This window comes from Danio rerio, chromosome 4 (assembly GCF_049306965.1).
Source record: "Danio rerio strain Tuebingen ecotype United States chromosome 4, GRCz12tu, whole genome shotgun sequence".
NCBI lineage: Eukaryota > Metazoa > Chordata > Actinopteri > Cypriniformes > Danionidae > Danio > Danio rerio.
Window position 1 is genome coordinate 46,240,474 of NC_133179.1, and position 23,231 is coordinate 46,263,704.

At 36.7% G+C, this 23,231-nt stretch overlaps 1 protein-coding gene and 2 non-coding genes across 8 annotated transcripts in view; all 3 read left to right on the forward strand.

Annotated features, from left to right (window-relative positions):
- The first annotated feature begins 74 nt into the window (after nucleotides 1-74).
- trnas-aga (transfer RNA serine (anticodon AGA)) lies at nucleotides 75-156 on the forward strand. The gene has a single exon. It is a non-coding gene; the product is annotated as a tRNA-Ser (tRNA).
- Nucleotides 157-333: 177 nt separating this feature from the next.
- On the forward strand, nucleotides 334-405 carry trnah-gug (transfer RNA histidin (anticodon GUG)). The gene has a single exon. It is a non-coding gene; the product is annotated as a tRNA-His (tRNA).
- Nucleotides 406-4,356: 3,951 nt separating this feature from the next.
- zgc:174653 overlaps nucleotides 4,357-23,231 on the forward strand; it is a 954,986-nt gene continuing 936,111 nt past the window's right edge. For 4 of the 6 annotated variants that reach the window (XR_012401395.1, XM_073945400.1, XM_073945402.1 and 1 more), the window contains exon 1: nucleotides 4,357-4,407. Coding sequence is in view for 2 of the 6 variants with exons in the window: in XM_068219906.2 (XP_068076007.1) it covers nucleotides 4,939-5,023; nucleotides 14,505-15,238 (819 nt within the window). In the remaining 4 variants the exon portion in view is untranslated. Of the gene's footprint in view, nucleotides 4,408-4,873; nucleotides 5,024-13,085; nucleotides 14,011-14,504; nucleotides 16,243-23,231 lie in introns of those variants that run through there. The other 2 variants (XM_068219906.2, XM_068219907.2) reach the window with 2 other exon arrangements.

The window sequence follows — 23,231 nt, forward strand, 5'->3', positions numbered from 1 at the left end:
TCGCTTGATGAAAGTTTCATCTGGATGCACAATATGTGTACTAAGCATAAAGAAATGGCAGTACAGGCAGTCTTGTAGTCGTGGCCGAGTGGTTAAGGCGATGGACTAGAAATCCATTGGGGTCTCCCCGCGCAGGTTCGAATCCTGCTGACTACGTCCTCCCCGATTTTAAATTTGCAGCAGTCATCAATTGTTTGCATTTCCATTGTTTCTTGGGAAAAGCGTTGTGCTGGTAGGAGGAGAAAAACAACAGAGTCTTCTCACTGAAGAGAAAGGGGCTTATCACAGGGAGGAACATACCACTCATAGATCACAACGGCTGTTTTGTAGCTCGCCGTGATCGTATAGTGGTTAGTACTCTGCGTTGTGGCCGCAGCAACCCTGGTTCGAATCCGGGTCACGGCAGGTTTTTCAAGGTGACATTGGTGTCGCACTCTGTGTTGCCATCCATTATCTCCAGCCTTCTTTTAGTGCAGGCTGTGCTAATGGCACGTCCTGAATGTTTACGTTTCCTAAAGTGTGGAAGACTAGGGATATGATATAAGAGAAATAGGATCTTTGATGCCAGCATGCAGTGTAGATAAGTACTGATCAAGTCACGCTTCTAAGGCATGGAAGGAATCTTTTCAATTGTTGAGTGTCCATTCATTGCCACAACATCAGAAAGACTTCTGCAGTTATCATTGATCTATTTAATGTCTCCTACATGACATGAAGTCCAAACTAATTCACCTGTACCGCATGTCTTTAGACTGTGGGGGAAACCGGAGCACCTGGAGGAAACCCACGCGAATGCAGGGAGAACATGCAAACTCCACACAGAAACGCCAACTGAACCGAGGCTCGAACCAGCGACCTTCTTGCTGTGAGGGGACAGCACTACCTACTGCGCCACTGCTTCGACCAGCATAAAAATGTACATGAATAAATCACAATTTAAATGTTTTTAAATGTCATTTAATTATCAATAAATCAATGCATTACAAATACATTTTAAATCTATAAATAAATAGACACTTTTATTACTGTATTATTATTTAATCCATGTTTTAAAGGCTGATTAATCAAACAGTAAAAATTGTATTAATAAATCACAAAACACATTTTAAACAGCTTTTTATATAAGCATTTGGCAAATGCTTTTCTCCCTATTTGCTGTTTGGTTTTCTTTTTCTTTTGCCACATGCTCTTCTCAAATTGAAAATGAATCAGGTTAAAAATGACTCTGCTGTAATGAGCTATTGTTTTCCTCTCTTAGGAAAAAAAGACAGTTAACAGTTTTATCTAGATTAAATGACCGTGGTGATAAAGATTTTCTTGGAGATATAGAACAAAATGAACTTCGTATTTTGCAATCAGAGTTGGATGATTACTATACAGAGAAAGCTAAAGGAGCTTTACGATCTAGAGTGAAATGGATAGAGGAGGGGGAGAAAAATTTTTCATATTTTTTTTTTATTTAGTAAAGCATAGGCAAGCTTCAAAAACTATTAATAAACGTAGCATAAATAACAATGTAAGTGAAGAGAAAACTTTAATTGATGATCACATCTATTCATGTTATTATATGAATCAAAATTTAATGAGAGTGATTGTGACTTTTTCTTTTCATTTTCAAAAGATAAAGTTCCTATTATAGATGACAGCTTCCGTGAAATGATGGAATCTGAAATTGTTATCTCTGAACTTGATGTTGCTATTTCTAAAATATCCAATGGAAAATCCAGGCATATACGGAATTACAGTTGAGTTTTATAAACATTTTTGGCCCGAGATGAGATTTTTAGTTTTTGAAGCACTTAAGAAAAGTAAAGACAAAGCAGAACTATCGACTTCTATGAAGCAGAATTTAAGAATTTTAGTTCCAGAGCCAAGCAAAGACAAATTATTTATAATAGGAGACCCATAACTATTTTGTCCAATGATTTTAAATTGCTCTCTCATGTATTTTCAATAGACTCAAAAAAAGGTATAGGCGAGAAAATTAATGAAACACAATCAGCTTTCATTAAAGGGAGAAGTATTCACAATCATATCAGACTGATAGTTGATATGCTCGATTATAGGTATTTAATTCCTCAGACAAGTTTATTTCTATTTCTAGACTTTTTCAAGTCATTTGATACCCTTAAGCATTCTTTTTTGTCTTTAGAAAATCTTTAGAAACTTTTGGGTGTAGTCCGAGCTTTTGTAGGGTAATTTCCATGTTCTATACTGATATATTCAGTAGTAAATCTCTGAATTCAGGATAATCTCCTAGAGTTTACATCAAAAGAGGAATCCATCAAGGATGTCCCATCTCACCTTTTCTTTTTAATATAGCTGTTGAACTTATGTCATTATATTTAAAAAATTCAGAGTACACTTTAGGTATTGATATACTTGGTCGGACTTTTACTTTAAGTCAGTTTGCTGATGACACTCTATTAATTCTTAAGAATAGGGAGGTGCTCCCTTTAGCTCTTGTCAAAATTTCTGTTTCCTAAAGCTTCTGAATTCACCTTAAACCTAAGAAAATGTGGAATATTAACTATTCAGAATTGTACTTTAAGAGAATTAGAGGGTATTCTAGTAAAAGAACAAGTTAAATATTTGGGAGTTACCATCTTCAAAAATTCTGTTAATAGAGAATGTGCAAATGTTAATATTAAAATGGAAGGGATGAAAAAATCCCTAAATCATTGTCTAGCTAGAGACCTTTCCATATTGGGTGAAATTCTTTTGACTAAGACTGAGGGATTATCTAAAATTATATATTTAACTTATCCTTTATATACTCCTCCCAAAATAGTTAAATCTATAAATTCAATAATATTTAAATTTATTTGGAAAAATAAATCACATTATTTACGTAAGAATCATATGATCAAAGAGTATGAATATGGAGGTTTAAAAGCTATCGGTTTTGAATGTCTTCATGGCACTTTTAGAGTTAAATGATTTTAAGAGTGTTTAGCTAAGCCTTATTCAATATTTTATCATATCCCAAATAATTTGTTTAAAAAAATTGGTGGCCTTGAATTTGTATTAAGATATGATTATGATTGTTCAAAACTTCCTTTGAAGCTGTCTACTTTTCATAAGCAAGCACTGCTATTTTGGAAAATGATATTTACCCATAATTTTCCCCTCATAAATCCACTCTTTGGAATAAAAAGGCTGTTATTATTAACAGAAAATCATTGTTTAAAAGTGACTGGTACAATAAAGGCATTATATTTATTAATGATTTGTTAGATGAAAATGGACTGCTACTATCTCATAACGAATTTTTAAATAAATATAGAGTTAAAATCACAGATAAAGGTTATACTGAAATTTGTGAGGCTATACCTATTGCTTTGTTTAGGTTAATTCAAAGTAATTATTTTGTTGATTATCAATGTTGATATTTTTGATAGTAAATATAACAACAAGCTTATTTACAACATGCCTTATAATGGGTGATTTTAAGTGTTATCATCTAGGAGTTGTTAAACCCTTAGTAGAGGACAAAGCTTTTACCTTTTCTCTTAAATATCCTGTAGCACCTAAGGTTAAGGAAACTCATTACATAATTTTATTCAGGATATATCATGTGAAGGAGTTTATTCAAAAAAGATTTAGCTTCTGCTCCAGAAACACTCGATCACTTATGTTTTTCTTGTGAATTTACTTTTAAATTCTGGTTTGACATCCATACTTGGCTTTCATTAAAGATGATTTCAGTCCCCCCTATTGTTCTAGAAGATATTTTATTTTACAAAGCTGATTTACATTGTTTCTTTCTCTGATGTTGTGAACTTTATTTTACTAATGGGTAAATATCAAATTCATTGCTGTAAGTGGAAAAAATGCTGAACCTCTTTAAGATGTTTTCTTTCTGAGGTAAAGAAAGTGGCTCAAAGCCTCAAATATTTCAGAAACCAAAGTAAAATAACTGAAGCTCTCTGTACTTCATTTTCATAATATTTATTGTTAGAATATTTTGTTTGTCCTTTGATGTAGATCTTTTGTACTGCTCCTTGCTCCTTGTTGCAGTGGTAACATTTTTAATTTATTTTATATATTTTAATGGTAAATATGCCTTGCGATGTTGATTGTTCTGTCTTGTGTTGTAAACTTTTTGCAACAATAAAAACGAAGAAAAAAAAACACTTATTCTTAGTGGATTAAACAAGTTTTTCAAAATTGTGTAAAAATGTTTGGATTAAAAGTTTTGATCAACTTCAAATACTGAATGTCTGTGTATTTGAAAGAGAGAGAGCAGATATGTTATGTGAGATGTGAAAAGGAGTGTGAAATTTGTCATGTCCTGACTGCAACAGTAAGTGGCAAAAAAGCTGAACAACAAAGACTTTTATTTTGGCGTGTTATGTGACGTCATAAGGCTGCGCCGCTTCCGCGCTGCGATTCAACTGGAGGAAGGTTTGTTTCACAACTTTACACAAATATAAACCGATTGATTAAAGTTTCAGGTTTTCCTTTCGATATTATATACCTGCGGTTGACTATTATTTTAATCCTTTATACAACGAAGTATTATTTTAATAACAGTTATCGAGGGCTATTGTTTGAACAACTGAAATGTGTTTTAATGAAGGTTTATTTATTTACTAGCATAATGTCATTCCAATACAAGTATACATTATATATATATATATATATATATATATATATATATATATATATATATATATATATATATATATATATATATATATAAATAAATGGAGAACTAGTTTTTATTAGGTCATTTGTTTGTGGCTATTGTTTCTTGCTCAGACTTACCTGATTTATTTTTGTCAATCACACTCATATAAAGAAACTGTTGAAGAAAGTGTTGAAATGAAGTTATTTTGTTTCTGTTCATTGTTTTGTTCATTTTAAACAGAATAAAGTGTCCAAACACAGAGAAAAACTCCTGCTGAAGCGACTGATCTCCACACTGGTATAAAGATGGCGTTTATTAAAGAGGAGAGTGAAGATGTGAAGATTGAAGAAACATTTACAGTCAAACAGGAAGATCCGCAGGAACAAACAAGTTAGTTTTCATTTAGATATATTTTAATAATAAGAATACTAAATTAAATCCATGTTGCAGCCCTGAGTGTGCTGCCTAGAAAGGAGTGTGTCTGCTAAATGCACATAAGCACTCATTGAAAGACAGGAATGAGTTTCTTTTGTTACTTGTTCTCATGTCTTTTGTCATTATGTATTATTAGTCTCCCATTTTCTCTACCTTCTTAAGGTTATTGCTTTTCTTGTTCTCCTACTGTGTAAAGCGCCCTTGAGCACTGTCCAGGGGCGCCTCCAAGGGGTGGCCAGGGGTGGCCACGGCCACCCCTCGGTAAACTCTGGCCACCCCTGTGGCCACCCCTTTGGCCACCCCAATATAATTTTGCGGTTGACATTATTGATTTAAATGAACTTATAAATTCCCAATATTTAGATAAAAAAATAAATAAATAAATAAAATGCAGTCACTAAATTATTGTTGGTGTTACTGACGTAGCTCTCCCCCTCTGGTTCAATGCTGGTGAAAGCAAACTGACGCATGCGCGCGGAAAACCATTCCCGCGCGCCTCACGCACTCCGGTGTGAATCCCGGTTGGTTGTTTGCATGCACGCCGACATAATAGGCACCGCTCATGCGCCGTGAAACCGGAGTAACAGCCTTTTGTGTAGAAGTGTCGGCACGCAGCGAGTTTTGAAAGTCGGTTAAATTTTATATAATATGATGATGATGATGATGATGATGTTGTTACTTTCACTAAGCATGTCTTTAAAGCAGAAAGAAGGGATAATGAGTCAGGGAGGTAAGACTTCATAACATGATTTATCAGCCATGATCTGGTCTAAGACCACAGATAATTCTATAATACATTTTTGTATTCTTTAGAATTGTCATAATTAATTTTCATGCAAAAGGTTTCTTAAGTGATGTTGGCATATCACTCCAGTTGTTGTTTTCCAGTAATATTTAGGACTGATTTCTGTTGTTTATTTAGAATAATAATTGTATATTAATATTATTTGTATTTATTTAGAATAAATATAAATAAATTGTTATATTTATTGAATAACAAATCTAACAATTCAAGAGAGGTGGGGGTGTATAGGGTGGTTCGCCCAGGGTGTCATTTAAACTAGAACCACCACTACCCTCCCCGATCGTCCTTGACAGCACGCACACACCTTCAATAGACAGCAATGGCAATTTAATATTTACCTTAAGCTACAGTATATCAATAGAAGAAGCTGCATTAATAAAATGGTTCAAAAAGCAATATGGATAAATAATATTATTAGGTATAGTGAGTGTGTATAGTAATGCCTTTTGTTCAGTTTGTTCATTTGTTTGGGTAATTAATAAACTCATTATTCTTTCATTCATTTTCTTTTCGGCTTAGTCCCTTTATTAATCCAGGGTCACCACAGCAGAATGAACCGCCAACTTATCTAGCACATTTTTACACAGCGGATGCCCTTCCAGCTGCAACCCATCACTGGGAATAATAAACTCATTAATCTTCATTATTTTAGACATGGCATATCATGATGTACAATAAAGGCACGTAAAAAAAGAAGTTATTTATACAGTATATGAAAAGTGTTTTTAAACTAAACATAGATTTTTATTTGGTTTGCACATGTACTTGCTGAATTATTTCAAAGAATGAATTGCAATATTTCAAGTAGAATTAATTAAATGAATAAAAACTACATTATTTCATTTACCAGAAACAAAAATATAACATTACACTGAATTCATTATTTTTTTTGTGTGCCACCCCAAGATTTGGTGCGGCCTCTTCTGGCCACCCCTAAGAAAATTTTCTGGGGGCGCCACTGGCACTGTCGCTATAAAAAATAAATGAAAACAATAAATTAATAAAAAGTTAAACTGAGCTGACGATATTTGACCTACAGTATTCTCATAAAAGATATCTGCCATTACAGTGATAGTGTTAGCTAGGTACTTTCCATTTGCATATGTCAGGTTGATCACAATACCCTTGTTTTTAATCGACTTCTTTATGGGTTTAAACTTGTTTCTAGTAGTTGTTACTAGTTCTCACAGATAGTATCAGAGTGAGAATTAAATCTTTATTATAATAACTAATTATCAGGGCTATTGTATTTAAACAGAGTTTCCGCTGAGTCTTAAAATGTCTTAAATTCTCAAATGTTTTAAAAAATCTAAAATTTGGCCCTAAAAAGTCTTAAATTTGCTGAAATGTTGTGTTGTCGGTCTTAAATCTTTTTTAAACAAGTCTTCATTTTCCTGTGTTCATGTTTTGTTACTCAATTTGGTCAAAACCCATACAATCACCAACAATCCATCTCCATAAAACTTTCAACCTTTATTTAAAAAGGTCATTTTAACTCTATTTATCATAATGGTAAAGACTGCTGAGGATATCCACCTGGACAGATTGTTGTGAATGGATTTAGTTTATTATAGTTTTTAAAACTTTTAATACATTTGTTAATTAGTTTTTATTTTATTTTAAAGAAAGTTTATTTTAGAAAAAAGTGTGTGGATCCAAGTCGAGCTCTCTTGTTTTTACACAATATTTAAGATATTTTGCTAAGAAATATCTAAAATATTTTAATGTTATTATTAGTTTTGATTTATTATTGTATTATTAAATATTTTATATAAAAAATATTTTTTGAAAGGACAAATAAAAAACCTTATAATGGTCTTAAAAATGTCTTTAAAAGTCTTAAATTAAACTTGGTGTCACCTGCAGAAACCCTGATTTAAAGTATGTCACAAAACGTGGATGACTCTAATTTTAAATATGCTGAATGAAATAGACACTAAAATAATTAATTAGTTTAAAACATTGTACAGTTTTCTAAACTATATGATGTTGTTAAGTTCATCAGTATTGACCATATTCTTCACATACCAGCAGGCGCCGCTTTTAGATCCTTAAAACAGTGTAATGCTGCTTGTCTTTGATCTTGTGGGGGAAACCGGAGCACCCAGAGAAAACCCATGCCAGCTCAGGGTGAACATGCAAACTCCACACAGAAATGCCAACTGACCCAGCTGAGGCTCGAACCAGCAACCTTCTTGCTGTGAGGCGACAGCACCACCTACTGTGCCTCCTCGTCGCCCGACAACACTGATTTATTTGCATATTTTTTATGCGATATTCCAGTTTTGCAAATAAATTTAATTGGGATTTTTGGATGGAAACATAGCTGTAAGGTTTGGAGCTTACGCTGCTATTCTGAACCAATAATCGGAAACAGAAAGCAGTTGAAGGATGGTGTGTTTAAATCCATTATTTATCTGACTCCATCAAAGTTGTTATTATCATTGATAAAGAGAAAGAATCTCAAAGCTTAAAGCAGGTAAAGTTGTTTATTAATTTACATGTTTGAATATACAGACAGTAGAATGAAACAAACTAACATACTGTATAAAGAAATTAGCTGTAACGTGCACTGCTGAGCAACAAAGACAGTGAAACTTCCTTTGTTAGCAAATGAGGCTATGCAGCCATATGAGGGAGAGGCAGAGTAAAAGCCATTCTCCCAGATCAACACTTACCTTTACGTATTATACCCTGAGAAAAGCATTGTTAAAGATGAGTGAAACTCAACCCACAAAACCAGCTGAACATGAGAGAGCACAGTTGAGGAGATAAAGTGGGTGAGAAGAACATTATCATACTCTCCTCAGGCCATGACTCAACAATAGTAAATATATTGTATATTGAAATACAAGCAATCAATGTATCTGTTGATTTTAGCACTACAACGCTTAAGTCATAAACTGTCAAATGACACCAAACATGATAAAGCTATTTGAAGGAAGATCACAAGCAGAAGAATTGTGTATGGTGAAAAGCACATGGTTACTGCAAGCAAATGGCAGAGATGTGTACTGGAGCTGTGATCAACTCTGCCAAGCCAGGAGGACCCATCCCATGCTTGCAATGTCTCAGAAGTCCTTGATTAGCATAGAAAGAATATATAATAGAAGAATATATAATTTTTTCTCATCCTGCTTACCCATTACCTACATTTCAGTCACACAAAGAACAAAGTCGCGTACGAGAAAGGCTTGTTCTTATTTAATTAATAACTAGCTTAAATTAACAGACCTTCGACAGAGACATGTACCGTAACTAGATTAATGGGATTATTTCTCTTCTAAAAACTGTTTTAGTACTGCTTACATTCTTATTATTCAACTATTTTAATTCATTTTTCCAAAGTCTTCAATTTTTCCTCAACACACATATTGAACAACAAATTAACATTGTACATAGTTACAGACATACACCCCATAAAGAAAAAGGGTGAAAGATAAAAATAAAAATAAATTAATTAATAAAAATAGATAAAATAAATTAGGAAACTAGGCACAAACTCTCACCAAGGATATAATAACCTCTGAGCGTTCAATGTAGGAGAGGAAAGGCTGCCAAACCTCTAAAACTTTTTTGTAGAGTCTCGGATGATGTACTTAAGGTGCTCGAGTTTAGTTTATCGAGTTTTGATAACAATTCTAATATCCAATGTTTGTGGGATGGTGGGTTTGTTTTTTCCATCTTAGGAGAATCAGGCGTCTGGCCAATAAAGAAGTAAAGGCAATGATCTCTATTACATATAGATGAAAATGATCTAAAAATATTGGCCCAAAATGTATGCAATCTAGGGCATCGCCAGAACATCTGCTGGCTCCAAACCACATCTGGGGCAAGATGAATCTGACCCTTGATACATTTTTGCCAGCTTGCTCCTAGATAGGTGAAGCCTAAGAAGCACCTTAAACTGAAGAAGACCATGTCTAATACATACAGAAGATGAGTGTACCAGTTCTATGGCATATTGCCAGGCTGTATCTGATATTTCTAGTCCCAGTCCGTCTTCCCATTTCAGCTTTATACAATTTAGGCAAGGGAAGGCAGTTCTTTAGACCACTTCATATAACATGGACATCATACCCCTTTGATATGAGTCCATATTTACCAATTTATCTATCCAACATGCTTATGGTTGGTTCAGTGAAGGAGAGAAGTGTTTTTTTACAAAACTATGGACTTGAAAGTACCTAAAAAAATTGTCTCCAAAACAAGAGCTTCATCAAATACCTTGCACAACAGTGGTGTTAGCTTGGCAGTAAACTTCTTATAAAACTCGGCCCGAAGCCATCAGGGCCTGGTGCTTTTCCGGTTTTCAATTTTTTAATTGCATTTTCAATTTCAGAAGGTGTTATATTTCATTCTAATGCCAACTGATCTGAATCACATAGGTATGGCAATTCTAAATAATTGAAAAAGCTCTCAATACGTCCAATTTAGTTTACCTCAGAGCTGCAAAGGGTTTTATAAAAGTGTTTAAATTGATCATTAATTCCCTGTTAATCAGTAATAATACTGCCCTCACCCTTACTAACTGCTGCTATAAAACCAGCTGCTGAGGATTGTTTCAGTTGGTAATACAATAACCTGGCAGCTCGTTCATAATGAATCTAGCGTGATCTTATGTGGAGATCCTCTGCATTTTCACTTGTCAGGGAGTCATATTCCGCTTGCAGAAGGAGTCTTTTCTAATGGAGCTCTTCGGAAGGTGATGTTGAGTGTAGCTGATCAATTGTATTATTTAATTCATAATCTCTGTAAGCCGTTTTGACATTCTTTTATTTGCACTAGCTTGATATTAAATAATCTGTCCTTTTATAAATGCTTTCAGAGTATACCATAGGATGCTCAAACTTATCTCTGGGGATTCGTTTATCTCAAGGAAGAAATAAATTTGAGCATCAATAAATTTTACAAAATCGTCGTCTGCCAAGAGTCTTGAGTTAAACCGCCATGTATGTTGGAGGATTCCATTGCCTGAAAACATAGCTTTAGAGAGACTGGACAATGTTCCGAAATAACAATACTACCATACACTACTGCTGACATTATTGCCCCATTCACACGGGGCTTCAGCGTCAACGCTTGACAGAAAGCGTGTCTGAAGTTGGGGCTGACGTAATCGTCATAGCAGCGTTAGCCAATGAATTTACACAGCAATAGGCCACAGTCTGAGCTGGTGTATTTGCATACAGCGATCTGTTGGCTGATGCTTCCATCGCCGCTTGAAAAGTTGATCAAGTCCCAACTTTTGCAGGAAACAATGCCTCTGAAGCAGCGTCGACGAATCCACAATGCAGTTCGGCAACGCCTGACGTCACCCATTCAAAGTGAACGGGAAGCGTTGACGCTGATGCCCCTTGTGAATGGGGCGTAAAGGACGTAACTGCTTGTCCAGGAGAAAATGGTCAATCCTGGAATAGGTTTGATGCACAGTTGAATAAAATTCAGGAGGTTCGCCTCCTAAAATTAAATTGTGTGTGTCAAGACTAGGCAAAATTGAAAATAAATCAATGAAAATGTGTACATTGTCCCAATTAGGAGCATACACATAGGCCAGGACCACAGACATGTTAAAAGTTTGGATTATTATGTTTCTGCCATTTTTATCCAGCACATTTGACTCAATGACAAACTGTACATTCTTATGTATGAGTACAGCAACGACCCTACTTTTGCTATTGAAGTTTGAATAATATATTTGTGTATAGCCTCCTCTAAGTTTAGAATAGTCATTTTTCAACAGATGTGTCTCCTGTAAATATACTATATCGGATTTGAACTGTTTTTAACTGATTTTTATTGTTTCGTTTTATTGGGTGATTTAGCCTCCGCACATTCCAACTGGTAAAGTTTGTCTTTACTCCACCCATTTTATGGGCTGTTGAAAACATTTATCAGAAGCATCCGAAGCACCCGAAAGGTATCTGTGGGTTTTGTATGTAGGGGTATATATAAATGTTGCTATAATAAAGGCCAAAGAAGAAAAAATGGCCATGAATATCAAATCACTTTTATTGTCACATCATCAGCAGCACGTGTGCTATGATGAGAGAAAAGCTTAGGTGCTGGCTCTCGACAGAACAAAATACAGACAGTGCAAATATAATGACAGTGCAAAATACAGATAGTACAAAATAATTTGGCAGCATTATAATTGTTGACAGCGATATGTATAATGAATATGTGTACCCATAGTTGTAGGCAGTATTGTTTTAGGTATGTATTGGTTAAAGTGCAGTGCATGCCACATATACATGGTGTGCAGTGAGGGGTATTAAGTGTTCATCAGCCTGATAGTCTGAGGGAAGAAGCTTTCCTTTAGTCGGCTGGTGCGCGACCGGATGCTGCAGAACCATTTGCCTAAGGGAAGCAGAGAGAAAAGTCTATGGCTTGGGTGGCTGGAGTCGCTTATAATTCACTTGGCTTTCCTCATGCACTGCCTGGTGATGTCGTGATGGGAGGGAAGCTCACCTCCTACTACGCGTCCAGCAGTTCACACAATCCTATGTAGGCCTTTGCGATTGCTGCTGGTGCTATTTCCATACCAGGTGGTGATACAGCCACGCAGGATGCTCCCCACAGTGCAGGTGTAGAACGAGCGGAGGATGTGAGGGCTTATTCCAAACCTCCTGAGACGCCCGAGGAAGAAGAGGCGTTGTTGTGCCTTCCTTAGCACTGCGTCTGTGTGAGCAGTCCATGTCAAATCCTCAGCAATGTGTACTCCAAGAAACTTGAAAGCGCTGACTCTTCACTGGTGTCCCGTTGATGGTGATGGGGGTGTGTTCTCTCTTCTCCCAGCTCCTTGGTTTTGCTGATGTTGAGTGAGAGGTGGTTTTCCTCACACCACTGCGTCAGAGTGTAAACCTCCTCTCTGTAGGCCATCTCATCATTATCTGTGATTAGGCCCACCACTGTCATCAGCAAATTTAACGATGACGTTGGAGCTGTGTTTGGCTGTACAGTCGCGTGTGTACAGGGAGTACAGGAGTGGACTGAGAACACAGCTCTGTGGATCATCAGTGTGGATCAGGTCATGTTGTTCATTCTGACCACCTGGCGTCTGCTTGATAGGAAGTCCAGGATCTAGATGCACATAGAGCTGTGTAGACCCAGAGCTTAGAGCTTCACCACTAGTTTGGCAGGCACTATAGTGTTGAATACTGAGCTGTAGTCCACAAACAGCATTCTCACATATGTGTTTTTGTTTTCCAGGTGAGACAGAGCAGTGTGCAACGTGAAAGCAATTGCAACATCAGTGGAGCGATTATTCCTGTAAGCAAATTGCAGAGGGTCAGTGTGAGCAGGCAGTACAGAGCAGATGTACTTTTTAAACAGCTTCTCAAAGCACTTGCTGAAGATGGGTGTCAGAGCAACTGGACGCCAGTCATTTAAGCATGTAATTTTAGATTATGTCGGTATGGGCACAATAGTAGCTGTCTTAAAGCATGTGGGAACCACAGACCGAGAGAGCGAGAGGTTAACGATGTCCGTGAAAACCCCCGCTAGCTGGTGTGCGCATGCTTTAAGTACACGTCCAGGGATGCCATCTGGGCCGTAGCCTTCCGGATGTTCCGGAAAGATCTCGTTACGTCTGCTACAGAAACAGAGTGTGCTGGCAGTTTCGGTATCGGCCACGGGAGCGCACAGTGTGTGGGTGCTGTCCTGGGCTTTAAAGCAGGTGTAGAATGAGTTGAGCTCGTCCGGGAGAGATGCAGAAATGTTTACTGTGGCGGGTTTGTTACTTTTAAAGTTTGTGATGTAATTAAGTCCCTGCCACATACTCCTCCCCTCTACCTTGTACCTCTGTATTGATGTTTTGCTGCTTTGATAGTTTACCTGAGGTTGTAGTTTGCTTGTTTTTGTTCCTCAGCATTTCTGGATTTATAGGCGGAGGTTCACACTGATAGGGCTGTTCGAACTTTGCCATCAATCCATGGTTTTGGGTTGGGGTAGATACGAACAGTTTTTGTTGGGACCATGTCTTCTATACACTTTCTGATGAAGCATGTAACGGTGTCTTGAGTAAACTTTAATGTCGTCATCAGAAGCTGCACGGAACATCTCCCAGTCTACATGATCAAAACATTCTTGAAGTATGGAACTCGATTGGTCCGTCCAGCTTTGAAACGTCTTGAGGGTGGGTGGTTCCCGTTTCAGTTTCTGTCTGTAAGCAGGCAAGAGCAGAACAGAAGAGTCATCTACTTTGCTTAGCGGTGGGTGGGGGAGGGATTTGTTGGCTTTCCGGAACGGAGAATAGCAGTGGTCCAAAATTCGGTCACCATGCATGTTTGTGGTCAGTGTCTTATCAATGTGACCAAAATTACTTTTATGATCAATTATGTAAGAAACTCTGAAAACTAGACTGACAGCGTTTCAATTTACAATGACTTCTATGTTAGGCGACTATGACACAATTTACATTGTAAAAGCAGTAGATAAATAAAGAATAATTTAATCTGCTTAAATGTGTACATGTTAATGACTGAACAAAATATGATCTGATTTTATTTTACATTTAACATGCATCAAAATAAGTGTGTGTAGCCAATGTTTCCAGTGTCTTTTTACTTTTCAGCTTTTGATGAGATTTTTAGACTTGATGAAAACTAATCTTTTATTTATTTATTTCAGACTTAATTGAAGAGAATGAGAGGAAAGAGGAGGAACATCATGTCAAAATTGGGGAAAAAACTCATTTACAGACTGATGGTATTTTGAAAAGGAGAGACAAGAATTGTTTCACCTGCACTCAGTGTGGAAAGATTTTGGCAAGCAAAAGCAAACTTAAGATTCACATGATAAGCCACACTGGAGAGAAACCATTCACATGCACTCAGTGTGGGAAGAGTTTCAGCCAATCATCACACCTTAATGACCACATGATGATCCACACTGGAGAGAAACCATTTACCTGCACTCAGTGTGGGAGGAGTTTCAACCGCTCATCACACCTTAATCACCACATGAGGATCCACACTGGAGAGAAACCATTTACTTGCACTCAGTGTGGGAAGAGTTTCAACCGCTCATCACACCTTAATCAACACATAAGGATCCACACTGGAGAGAAACCAATAACGTGCACTCAGTGTGGGAAGAGTTTTCGCCAATCATCATCCATTTATAAACACATGAGGATCCACACTGGAGAGAAACCATTCACATGCACTCAGTGTGGGAAGAGTTTCAGCCAATCATCAAACTTTAATCTACACATGAGGATCCACACTGGAGAGAAACCATTTACATGCACTCAGTGTGGGAAGAGTTTCCGCCAAGCATCATCACTTAATAAGCACATGAGGACCCACGATTTACTCTGGAGAGACTGTACAAGTGTTTTTACAAGAGGTTTAATCAGTTAACACATCTGAAAACAACAGGATTCACACTGGAGAGAAACCGTACAGATCTGATCAGTGTCTACAGAGTTTTAATCATTCGGCGCAGCTTAAGAAACACATAGAGAAAAAAGTTGCACACATGACATGAATGCAGCAAAACATTTTCTCTGTGCACTGGATGTTTCATGTCTGAATAATGTTTGAAAAGGCTGAGTGACAGTATACTGTTTTCCAACACTCCTACACTGCAGTAGGTCGGGTTGTAAATGTGTTGCGCTTCTCGCGTTTACCGTAAACACCGTGGTGGTGGCTGTCATAAACATCTGGCCAACAGCTCCTCTGCAGCTTAAAATCTCTTTGCAAGTGATTGTACCAGTGCAGATAAATTTGTACTCTCTCCAGTGTATTCATGTAGCTAGTGTTGTTTTAAATGATGTTCACTGTCTGACTCCCTGAATGAGAGACATCACTGGGAAGACACCGCACATCAAAGAAGGTGGAGCTCTAGGACGCTTAGTTTGCAGTATACCAGGGCCTCAAGTTTTAAAAGCCCATTCAATTGTCCTGTGTTGCAGCTTTTATTAGTGAAGTTTCTTTACTTTTAGATTCTAGATTTTTCTAGTTTACTTCATTTACTTTGAGTAGAATACAAACTTGATGAATATTTTATGATTTAGGCAGAGCGACAGGTATTAAGTTTTACAATATTTATACACTGTGATGACTCCAGATTGGAGTATGTGGTAAATCCTGATTGGATGCCTGCATTACTCATCAATGGGTATATAAAAGTTGTTGTGCTAGCTACCCCAGGACGCTGTGGCTACACGGGAGTCCACATGTCAAGACCTGCCATCTCATTGGCTCTTTAACCTTATGGTTTTGTTTTGCATTACTTTTGTCATGTTGTTAAAGTGTTGTTGTGATTTTAAGTTCTTTATCGTCATTATTATCCATAGACATTTGTTGGTTGCTTTGATTGTTTGTTCTATGAGTTACTTTTATAATAAATAATTTGCATTCAGGCTATTTTGTTGGCACTCTTATGGTGCGACTCTAACAAGCGGGTCATAACACTTCGCAAAATGTGGCCGGTTGTATCCAAGATCTTGTTCTTTTCAGTCATGACCATAGGTGAGAGTAGGAACCTAGATTGAGCAGTAAATTACGAACATTGCCTTTCGTCTCAGATCCTTCACCACAACAGACAACCACATCAACTGCATTACTGCTGCCGCTGCACTGATCCATCTTTAAATCTCACATTCCATTCCTCATGGAAAACACTGATACTTGAACTCCATTTGGGGTAAAGACTCTCCTCCAAACTGGAGATGGCCACCTTTTTCCAGTCAAGCACAATGGTTTCTTAGAGGTGCTGTTTCTTTCCCTGCCATGTCACACAAACCGTCCCAGTTACTGCATGCTGAAGTTCCATGTCCTATGAAGCCAAAAAGACAACGTTATCTGCAAATGGCAGAGACAGTCCTAGCCTGCACCTAAAATTCTGTCAGTAAAAATTACTGTATTTTTGAGATCAGCGGGAAAAATGTTGCACATTTACAAAATAAAATGAATAAATGGATGGATGGATAGACATTGTAGTGGTGGAAGGGGAAGTTGGATGGTTTGTGTAGATGTTAGATGATCACACACACACACACACAAGTAATAGCTTCTAGCTTATTTTATTACGTTCTTCAGCAGTAACGAGCTTTTCTGTTCTGTCGCTCCCACCACCGACGTTCCCCTCTAGCTCCACCCACTTCCGTTACGTCACTTGACACACAAGAAGCTACATCCCCCGCTTTTTTAGCAGGTGACAAGGCAACAAAAAGTAAAAAAATTAAATCAGGTAAATGTATATACACATCTGGCATGAACTAACATGCACATGAAACAAAGTGATCTTGTGATGTCCACGACATATGGCGCGTTAGCACGGAAAGATGGTCTAGCAAATAAAGACATGAACAGTAGGGGGCAGTCGTGTACTGTAACGCACTGTATTGAAGCCGGAGCATTCTTTACGCATCGTTATAACCTAGAACACTACTTCATACAGGGGCGTAGATGTAGGGTGGACGGTGGTTATGCTTAATATTAATAGTTAAGTTTTCTAATTCACCACTGAACAACAGCTGATTAAACATCTGTGTCCTTTGAAGAAAAGCAAGATGGAGCAAACTAAAAAAAAAATGCATTTAGAAACAGCTGAGAGATCCCTTCCTCACAATGGTTTGGTCCACTGCCCGCGTCCCAGCTCACCCAAAGACTATAGAATATCGTAAAGGGACTTTGATCTCACCTACTCTATGCACACGGGTCAAGTGTGCGGCTGCCTAGTTAACCTCGAGAGCGATTCTCTTGGTTCTCAACGAGGGGTGCGGAGAGATAGGAAGGGGGCATAAATTGTATTAAGAGCCCTTTTTTCCTTCTGGAGAGAAAGTGCCCTTTTTTCTGTTACTTTTTAAAATAATAATATTAGCCTATGCATATGTGAGTGTGTGTTCGATATGAGGGCAGCTTTCCCTGTATATATTAGTGCTGTCTATCGATTAAAAAAAAAATTAACTAATTAATCGCACCTTTTTAAAAAAAATTATCGCGATTAATCACATTTAATATACTGAAACTTGTAATTTTGCCTATTTAAATGTAAAATTAATGTAAACGCAAGACAAAAAATTATTTATATTCAAAATATAATTGTTTAATAGAATTTTTGTTTAACTTGTAACACAGAATTCTTCATGCAAACAACATACCCACAATAAACCATCAAGATCCTGGCTTGACAGCCATATTTATTAAAGAAATTAAAACACAGGCATGTTAATGACATTTAAATTTCAAAACAATCAATGCCAATAAAGAAAACATTGATTTCCATGTTGGATTCTAAGTGGACTGCAAAAAAATGCCAAAATACAGGAATTGCAGATATGGAAAATGAAAAATTATAATAATAAACTATAGAATACAAACTGTTGCACTCATTGTAAAGTTTTATTGTTGTGAGTTGAGAACATTAGTTATAGAGTAGAAACAATTTTGCTTAATCCTCCTTTACATTCATCCAGTTGCTAGGAATATCCCGCAAGTGCACAGAGACTCCCAAATGCCCGCAAATGAATGATAATTTCTTGCAAACCAGTCGTTAAATACATTGCACACCCCTCTCGCCCCTACTCAGATACGTCGCTCACTTCACCCCTGACACCCCTCAACGGGCCTGACACAGACAAACACACAGACAGACACACACAACGCGCTGCAGACATTTTGGCCCCAACGGCCTTCCATACTGGAGCGACTCCCCTCAGATTCAACACGCATGATCAAGTTCATCAAATTTGCTTAAACTAAGCCTCCTAAAGTATTACTGTATTTCACAAGGATTCTGACAAAACAACGCGAAGCATACGCTTTCGTTGCGTTTAATGAGGAAACACGCTAAACTTGGAGGGCTCATGCTGAAAGGCAGAGTAATGCCCTGTCTTTGACAGCTCACGACTTCACCAGACGTACTGAGTACATTTAAGTAAGACACCAATACTCCGATTTTAATATGATTAAGATAATACTCTTATTAAAATTTTACCGTGTAGCCTTAAAAGGAACCTTACCTTAAAGGGCCATGAAACCCCCTCGTTTCAGCAGGGTGTTTTCACACCTCTTCTTTGAAAAAAGTCAGAAAAGTGGGGGTGTCCAGCTCTGTTTAGGGGGGAGTGTCGGAGGAACTAAAGTGGGATGGTGTGGGAGTGTCTATTTGGGCACGCGCGAGTTTCAGTCAAAATACACAGGAGAAAGGGATGGTGTTTAACCTACATGGACATCTGTAGTTGAATTATTTGCCAAATTATTAAATGTTGGACTTTAACTGCAGTTTGGCTCTTTCATTCAGGGAATTCATTCATGCCCCTCGCGACAAATGAGATATTTGATTCGAAGATCTGCTCTAAGCGTGTATTTTTCATGCAATGTTTAATACCGCACGGCGAATGAGAGAAAAAAAACCTCCGCATTTCCCGGAAACTTAGATGCACTCGGCAGGTAGCGTCCGAAAGCCGCGTGTGTTATTCCGGTCACAAAATGCGGTGCTAACATGTTTGCACTCAATGCAAAAGTTAACTTATTTGATACGAACAAACTGAATAAACAAAGAGCACTGGTCGCTCACTTACCAAATCTGTAGAGACAGGACAATCACCAGCAACTAGAGCCGCGTCTTTATGAAGAGAAGACTACATCCGGAATCCGGATTTCAGCGTTTGCAGATGAGAACAGCTCTCAGGTAAACAATAATCCCCCTTAGACACGTAAATTATTGTTGTCGAGCGTCGCGTACACTGTAATCCACACGTGATCCAGATGAGCTCTCACAGAGAGAAAATGAAAACGAAACTTAATGGCAGCAAACTGTAAAAGCAACACTTCACGCTTGTTTTGCCAACACAACGTGGCGTCTCTGTAGTGTAAAGACGGTGACACTAATGAATATTAATGAAGTTGCACAATAGAGCGCGCTGATTGGTTTGAACCAAGCCTTACTCATGCATTAATGCATCACACTGTAAGACGTAATAAGGCACACTCAGGCACAGACGCCCAGTCTGCACGGTGGAATACACGCTATTATGTCATGACCGTGACGCAGCTTCAAAAATTCGTTTCAAACAGGAAGTACGAATTTGCTTGAAATAACGCAAAAACAACCAATTTACACTTTTTAGTGAAATATAGGTGTCCTAATAGTGTTTTTAGCAGTGTGGGACACATATACGACTGTCAACAGCTCAAAAAATGTGTTTTGGTGTTTCGTGACCCTTTAAAGGAACACCGATTCACGAAATGTGGATGATTTTGTTTCTGTTCGCCATGCGGTATCAACTTACAACAGAAGTCGAAAGTTAAAAATGAAACACTCGAAATTGCATGAAATTCTGGATAACCTGTGATGTACCTAATTGTTTTATACTGGAACTTTCCTTCAAAAAGTGCTTCCTTGGTCTTATCCACATTTATTGCATGTTGAACACATGTCTACCACAACAGGATGTAAAAAAACCTGCATGCGTTAATTGCGTTAATTTTTTTTAATGCGTTAATTATTCAAAATTAATCGCATGCGTTAACGCGTTAATTTTGGTAGCACTAATTTTAAGTATTTATTTTTATTTGTATCTTTTCTTTTAATGGTTTTTAATTGTGTTAGTTTTAATACAAGAGGTCTTTTGAATGTTGGAAAATTTGACAAGGTAAAGGAACTGTGCAAAAAACAAAACTTAATTTGTTTACAAGAGACTAATCGGAATAATGGCGTGATGGAAGATTTTAACAGGAGATGGAGGGGGGATATATTTTATAACAATGGTGATGGAAGGATGGGAAGAGGGGTCGCTATTTTAGTCAAAGAAGATATAAAGAATGATGTGGAAGAAATATACAATGATAAAGAGGGAAAATGCCTTGCTATTAGAATGAGAGAAAAATAATACAACATTATGTAACATTCATGCTCCAGTAGCAGAAAAAGAAAAGAAGGACTTTTTTAAACAGCATAAATGATCTAATGATTTTATGGGGAGAAACTATTTTAATTGGATATTTTAACACGGTTTTTAATAGAACTGATTTAGCGGATGGCATGGTTTTTAGGAATGACACTGGGAGAAAAGAGTTGCAGAAACTAATGGCAGAGCACAAAGAAGTGGACATATGGAGAGTAAGGAATGAAGGAAAAAGAGAATATTCAAGAAGACATTTAGTAGCTGGTAACTTAAAGGAAAGTAGGATTGATTTTATTTTATGCAAGGAAAAACTGGGTGATTTTATAGAGTGTTTATTTTAAAGAACAGCGCCAAGCGACCACAAGTTTTTATTAATGAAGATTGATTTTAATGAAACCGAAAGAGGAAAAGGGATATGGATTTTAAATACAGAAATTTTAAAAGGAGAACCTTATAGAAAGGCAATAGTGGACTTGATAAATACTGAAATACAAAATGAGATGTATCATGAAGATAAAAGAATATGGTGGGATAACACAAAATATGAAATTAAAAAGTATACGATTAAAATGAGTAAATCAATACAAAAAGCAAAAGCACATGAAGAAGTAGAGGTTAGAAAGGAATTAAAGGACAGTTTAAATCAAGAAAAAGTAAATATAGAGTGAATACTGCACTGTAAAAAATTGCTGTTAAAAAACGATCAGATTCTACGGTAAAATAATGTTTTTTCACTAAAACAGTAATATTCTGTTAAAAACAGTGCTTTCTGGGTAACATTTTTGTTTTCGAGAAAGTAACCAACTGCTGAAGACTGTGAGCTAACAGAGTTCAGATTCGATGTTTTGAAGTCTGTGTTTGAAATCACGCTTTGTGTCCTTGTTCACTATTTCATACACTAGTTAACTAATATAGTTCACCTGACAGTTTTAATGAACACTAATGAGTGAATTCAGACACTAATGAACACCTGCTGTTAATAATTACAATTACTGAAGAAAATAAACAAGAAATACAAACAGTGACTTGAGTTACAACATTAAATAAAATCAAATAAAATAAAACAGCTTCAGTCTCAGCAGAGGATCATTAAACAACTCCACAAACAACAGCAGACACACTTATTACTGACTGATTTGACTTCCATACTATTCTCATTGAGATCCAACAGAAATTAAGGTGTTTTTTGTGTCACCGTAATGGAGTGAGGGGCTGATTTAGTTGGGCTCTTCACCCTTGAACTCATATAAAAAGACTTTCCAACTGCTGTAATACAGAATTTACAAAACGTTCATACTATAGCAATAAAATTGTGAAGTCAATAAATAGAGAAATCTATTTGTCTGAAATTAGTTCTGATAAATGTTTTGGTATAAATCTGGAAGAAGGGCCTCATGCAATAGATTTTATGCTTAGTTGCAGGTATTAATTTAATTAATGAGAAGTGGAAACAGAAAAGATATCTCCGTAATTACTTAACAGTTAAGAAATAACATACAAAAACAGTTCAGTTATGACAAATACACACTCAGACCTCATGCATCTGACCTTGTATCTCAACAATGGTAACATCTCAAATGTTTCATGCTGCAATGCATGCTGGGAGTGGCACTGTACAAATATCCCAGTATGCATTGCGGTATAAATAAATGTTGTATAATGGTCTAACAGTTTTCTTTATTTGTGTTTTATTCTGCTGTTGTTTATGTTTAGACTTTCAGTTGCCTGTTTGTGAGTTAAACTGTTAATTTTGTTAAATTTTGTTAAATTTGTTTTCACCATTATTGAGGTTCAAATGCTTATTATTGATGTCTCTATGAGTGCGATTTACACCATAGAGCAGTGTTATTGTCCAAGATATTCTTAAAAACTTCCAGAAATCATTGCCATATAAATACATATAATGTAAAACAATAGATTTAACATTGAATAGGAGCAGTAAGTTTTATTATACTAAATGAGAACAGACTCTGCCATTTAATAGCAACACGAACATCACCAGATCTTATTTAGGTTTTTGGCTGGCTTGCCATAACAAAGGAGCTTTTTAAACAAAGTTCTTAACAATTGCAGCAGCCAAGATATATAAATGATAAAAATGACAGGGCTAAGAGCCCAACTAAAGCAAACTCTGTTCTCCATGATGGTGACGTAAAACTTTCACTTTTTCTCAAGAAGAACTTTAGTAGATGTTATACAAAAATACATGTATTAAGTAATAAGTGAAGCTGGTGATGATGTTTGTAGAGTTGTTTAATCATCCGCTGATCATTTAAATGATTTAATCATTTGTTGTTCTTCAGGTTATTTCATTATAAAGCTGTGACTAATGTTTTGTATGTTCTGTTCTTGTTTTTTCCCCTTCACTATTTCTTCATTTATTCATTGTTAATCTTCAATTATCATTTAATTAGTCAGTTAATTAATGAATTTACGTCAGCTTTGCTACATGTTTCTTGAACACTCAGTAGTGTGGACACTTCAATAAAAACGGAAGTATA